This window comes from Onychomys torridus, chromosome 23 (assembly GCF_903995425.1).
Source record: "Onychomys torridus chromosome 23, mOncTor1.1, whole genome shotgun sequence".
In the NCBI taxonomy this organism is placed as follows: domain Eukaryota; kingdom Metazoa; phylum Chordata; class Mammalia; order Rodentia; family Cricetidae; genus Onychomys; species Onychomys torridus.
Genome location: NC_050465.1, coordinates 10,718,281 through 10,724,259, shown reverse-complemented (window position 1 = coordinate 10,724,259; position 5,979 = coordinate 10,718,281). Strand labels below are relative to the sequence as shown.

General features: G+C 38.5%; 1 protein-coding gene across 1 annotated transcript; it reads left to right on the top strand.

Annotated features, from left to right (window-relative positions):
- Positions 1-4,835: 4,835 nt before the first annotated feature.
- Positions 4,836-5,763, top strand: LOC118573356 (40S ribosomal protein S2-like). The gene has a single exon (XM_036173653.1). It carries the CDS (start codon positions 4,856-4,858, stop codon positions 5,729-5,731), a length of 876 nt encoding a protein of 291 aa, XP_036029546.1. The 5' UTR covers positions 4,836-4,855; the 3' UTR covers positions 5,732-5,763.
- Positions 5,764-5,979: the final 216 nt, after the last annotated feature.

Below are 5,979 nucleotides of genomic sequence, written 5' to 3'. Positions count from 1 at the left end.
ATTTCCATGGACAACAAACACTACCAAAAATCTTGCAGAAGTTAGAAGTATTAAGCTATTCAAAGTATTTTGTGGACATAGATTCAGTAGAGTGTTTCTGAGGAAGAGGCCCCTCAAACCATATTTGTAGCTTTCAGGCATACAGAGGGAATGGTGGCAATCACAGAAGCAGAGCAGTGAGAACTGGCAAGAGAATGACTCCAATACGACAGCAGAGAAGTCCTCATCACCACTCAATTACAGCAGCTGACTAGGAACTCATGCTCTCTGCATACAGCTCCTAATTTTAAAAAACTGGACAACTGAACATTAGAGTCATGATATTTTCTATTTTGTGAAAGCTAGCAAAAATGAATGTGAAACCTTTTATGTAGGCAACTTTATAAAGCAAGATTAAACTTAACTTTCTAACAGATCTAATCTAAGAATACTTAATAAATATTTTTCCATTTGTGAAACTATCTGATTGGTGTGGTAATTTTCTTTGGACTGCCAAACAACTCCCAAATAAAGACACAGAGACTTGGTATTAATTATGAATGCTTGGCTTTAGCTTAGGCTTGTTTCTAACTAGCTTAAATTAACTAGCTTAAATTAACCCATTTCTATTAATCTCTGTGCTGTCCCAGGGCTTGTTTACCTCATACTATCCATCCTGCTTTCCTGTTTCCTCCATGGCTAGTTGGCTGACCCTCTCTTGCTGGCTAGCTTCCTTTTCTCTCTGTCCACCAGCCCTGTCTATTCTATCCTCTGCCTAGCTATTGGCCATTCATCTTTTTATTAGGCCAGTCAGGTCCTTAGTCAGGCAAGGTGAAACAGAAACACACCTTTATACAGTTAAACAATTACTTTGCAACACAAACAAATGCAACACATCTTTGCGTAGTTAAAAAAGTTTATTTATTCTATTCCATAGCAGACTGTTTAATTCTTTTTAACATTTACCTGAACTCAACTAATCCACAAAACGAGTACAGATTTCCTAGCATGCTATATATCTTTCATAGATACAATGAACATCACTTAAATCCTTCTCTCTGTGTTTCATCAATTATCATTATGCCTTTTTAGAAACAATATTTTCCCCTTTACATTTTGTTTCAAGTCCTATGTGTAGTACTATAATTTCCAAAAGCTTTCCATTTCCCGATCCCAAATTGAGGCTTTATCTTTCCTCCATCTGATATAACAGTAGATACTTAGTTTTTAAATGAAACTAAAGTCAGTTTTCTCAATGATCATGGGTTTCCTTATGTGTTTATAGGTAAATTATCTGTGGTTGTGGACACACTCTACTTAAGAGCATACAAGCTTTGGCTTGAATTGTTGGGATGTTTTAATTGCCATTGATATGACAAAAATAGAGCTAATGTTTATGGTACATATATCCAAGCCCAGACATTTGCCTCCATATTTATTCATGGTTTTGGAATTGCTAATAATTCATTGGTTATCTTGTAAAAACATGTCACAAGAAAGTCTCAAGAACCTATCTATTTGCATGGTACTTGCTGAGAGAAAATACACTTATGTATAAATATTCCATTCATTTGCAAATTGCTGTGCTCATGTTTGTCATTCTCTTGAGAACATCATATTACAATGATTTTTTTAAGACTTAAAAATCATTGTAAAGTGTGTGTGTGTGGTGGGTGGAGATATGTGTGTGCACATGAGTGCAGGTGCCATGAAGTCTGTTGGCACCAGAGCACCTGAGTTGGAGTTGAAGCCACTTGTAAGTGGTCTGATGTGGGTTCTGAGAACAATCCAAACTCAATACTCTGGAAGATCACTTTCTGCTGATCCATCTCTCCAGCCACTTTCTGGCAAATTTCTCTCTGATCTTTGTATGGACTCTAAAGAACATTGGTATGATCTTTTATCCAAAAGCCTGTGACAACATCTCATGAATCACTAAGAGTTCCTGGTTCTTAGCAGCAGATTGAGTAGCCTCTCAAGTAAGCATCCAGCTGATCTTGGTGTCCCCATTCTTTTTCTTTCCCAACTTGCTGAGTGAATTCACTGCCTTAGCACAAATACATGAAGTATATTGGCCACAGTTGAAGGCACACTATTGAACATATGTACACCAGAAGAGACATAATCCAGTGCAGGGATCAAAGTGACTATATGCAGACAGAAGTTCTGAAGGCTAAAAATCATATTCTCAATCTAACTTGGATTCCAGGATGCTTTCCATGACAGTGAAGAACTAATATACTCATGTATAAGATTTGGGGTCTTCAGACAGTTATATAGTCTCACTGTTTAGAAGGCAAGTAAAGGTTCTTTGAGAGAATGAATTATTTAACATCCAGAGAAAGTGAACTAATAAAAAAGAAGAGCCTGAAAAACAATTTAAATATTTAAGTATGGGAGCTGATCGCCTCAGGTTTGTTTGTTTCCTAGATATGGATAATTATGATAAAGATGAGATCTAGCTGTGTGGGTTTTTTTACAGGTTTTGTCTTATCAAATCTTTCCCCCTAAGTTGCTGTGAATGATTGATAAATAAAGTGCTAATTGGCCCAAAGCCAGCAGGAAGTATAGGCGGGACAAGGAGAGAGGAGAATTCTGGGAAGTGGAAGGCTGAGGAGAGAGACGCTGCCAGCTACCTTTATGAGAAGCATGATTTAAGATAACAGTAAGCCACAAGCCATGTGGCAAGATATAGATTTATTGAAATTGGTTAATTTAAGATATAAGAATTAGATAGCAAGAAGCTTGCCATGGCCATACAGTTTGTAAGTAATATAAGTCTCTGTGTGTTTTGCTTGGGTCCAATGCCTGTGGGACTGCAGGTGAGAGAGATTTGTTCTGACCACCAGCAGGCTAGGACTCAGAAAAACTTCAGCTACACTAAGTCGTATAGCTATTTTTATTCCAGTTTAATACGTGCAAAAATGATCTTTAAGATAATTTTTTCTCAACTTTAAATAGAAAATATTATCACCCAATCCTAATTTTATAGTCTTCAAAGCTCTTTATTCAGTAAAGTCATGCTTATTATGTTTGAATTTTATTCTAGAACAAAACAGTAAAAATATAGTATAGCTTTGAACTGATTTTAATTGGAAAGGTTAAACGCAATAAAAAGGACAATTCTAAATGTATATGACTGAGAAAAAATAATGAGTTATTTAAATAGATGAAGTCGATTACTTGACAAGTATTCATGTTATATAGAAGGAAAATGATACCATTTCACATGGCAAACAGTTGTTGGGATAATGTGTACTCTTTCCTCCTTAATAATTACATGTTCCATCTTGTCTCTTCAGCACAAGTCCAAGTAATTAAGGTACATTAGCTGCCTTGTGGGAAGGACATTTGGTTTTAATTAACATTAGACAATAAGACAGGCAATTTGCTTTCTATTGCTATTCACTCTTCAATGTACACAACATTCACACACAGTCTCCACACAGAAAGGGCACCGTGAAAGACAAAGCAAAAACTCTGAGGCTGAATCACTCTGTATTTCCCTAATGTATACAGAACATTTTACAAAAAATTTCCTTCTTTTCTTGGACAATTTAAAAATTTTTGTGGCACCCTAATGTGAAAAGGATTGTAAAGCCTGAGTCAGTTTTATAGTAATCATTCCAAAAGTAGAGCAGTATAATCTTTTCATTTTGTATCTGGCAGGATTAGAAATCCAAAATTTTGTGGAGTAGAGGTTTTTGAAGTGTGACCTGATGATTCTCTGGATTTCCTCATTGTCTGTTGTTATGTCCCCCTTTTCATTTCTGATTTTGTTAATTTGGATGCTCTCTCTCTGTCTTTTGGTTAGTTTGGATAAGGGCTTGTCTATCTTGTTAATCTTCTCAAAGAACCAACTCTTTGTTTCATTAATCCTTTGAATTGTTCTCTTTATTTCTATTGTATTGATTTCAGCTCTCAATTTGATAATTTCCTGGTGTCTGTTCCTCCTGGGAGACTTTGCTTCTTCCTGTTCAAGGGCTTTCAGGTGTGCTGTCAAGTCACTAACATGAGATTTCTCCAGCTTCTTTATGTGGGCATTCAGTGCTATGAATTTCCCTCTTAGCACTGCTTTCATAGTATCCCATAAGTTTGGGTATGTGGTATATTCATTTTCATTGATCTCTAGGAAGTCTTTAATTTCTTTATTTATTTCTTCCTTAACCCATTGGTGGTTAAGTTGAGCATTATTCAGTTTCCATGAGATTGTAGGATTTCTGTAATTTTTTCTGTTGTTGAAATCTAACTTTAAAACATGGTGGTCTGATAGAACACAGGAGGTTATTCCAATTGTTTTGTATCTATTGAGATTTGCTTTGTGGCCATGTTTGTAGTCGATTTTAGAGAAGGTTCCATGGGGTGCTGAGAAGAAGGTATATTCTTTTTTGTTTGGGTGGAATGTTCTGTAGATAATCAATTAAGTCCATTTGAGCCACACCATCAGTTAAGTCCATTATGTCTCTGTTAAGTTTCAATTTGGCCGATCTGTCCAGAGGTGAAAGTGGGGTGTTGAAGTCTCCCACTATTAATGTGTGGGATTTCATATGTGATTTAAGCTTTAGTAATGTTTCTTTTACATATGTGGGTGCCCTTGTGTTTGGGGCATAAATGTTCAGAATTGAGACTTCATCTTGGTGAATCTTTCCTGCGATGAGTATGTAATGTCCTTCATCATCTCTTTTGATTGATTTTAGTTTGAAGTCTATTTTGCTGGATATTAGGATGGCTACACCAGCTTGCTTCTTAAGACCATTTGATTGGAAAGTCGTTTCCCAGCATTTTATTCTTAGGAGGTGTCTGTCTTTGAAGTTGAGGTATGTTTCTTGTATGTAGCAGAAAAAAAATTCCTTCTTTTTCTTTGGGAAAACACCAAATGGCGGAAGACCCCGGTGCAGCGGGAGGGCCCAGAGGACCTGGGGGCCCAGGACTAGGAGGCTGTGGTGGCTTCTGCAGAGGATTTGGCAGCAGCCTTAGGGGCTGTGGCCGTGGTCAGGGCCGTGGCCATGGCCATGGGGCTCATGGAGGTAAAGCTGAAGACAAGGAGTGGATCCCTGTCACCAAGCTGGGCCACCTGGTTAAGGATATGAAGATCAAGTCCCTGGAGGAGATCTACCTGTTCTCCCTTCCCATTAAGGAGTCTGAGATCATTGACTTTTTCCTGGGCGCATCCCTAAAGGATGAGATTCTAAAGATCATGCCAGTGCAGAAGCAGACTCGGGCTGGCCAGCGGACTAGGCTCAAGGTTTTTGTCACTATTGGGGACTACAATGGTCATGTTGGTCTTGGTGTTAAGTGCTCCAAGGAAGTAGCCACTGCCATCCGAGGGGCCATCATCTTGGCCAAGCTGTCCATTGTCCCTGTGCGGAGAAGCTACCAGGGGAGCAAGACTGGCAAGTCCCACACTGTGCCATGCAAAGTGACAGGCCGCTGTGGCTCTGTGTTGGTGCGTCTCATCCCTGCCCCCAGAGGCACTGGCATTGTCTCTGCTCCTGTGCCTAAGAAGTTACTGATGATGGCCGGTATTGATGACTGCTACACATCAGCCAGGGCCTGCACTGCCAACCTGGGCAACTTTGCCAAAGCCACCTTTGATGCCATCTCCAAGACCTACAGCTATCTGACTCCCGACCTCTGGAAAGAGACTGTGTTCACCAAATCTCCTTATCAGCAATTCACTGACCATCTTGTGAAAACCCACACCAGAGTGTCTGTTCAGAGGACCCAGGCTCCAGCTGTGGCCACCATATAATGGTTTTTGTGCAAGAAAAATAAAGTGAATTAAATCTGTTAAAAAAAAAAAAAAAAGAAATCCAAAATTCAATGGCAAGTAGGTTCTCTACATTTATTCATGTGAATTTAAACTATAAAGAAATTAGGGTGATACTTAGGATTTGCTTAATATATTTTGGTGAAATGCAAATTCACATTATAATTGACCAAAGTGCCAATCACATTCATTTGTTATAGACTAGAATTTCATTGAGACTGCCTGTGTGA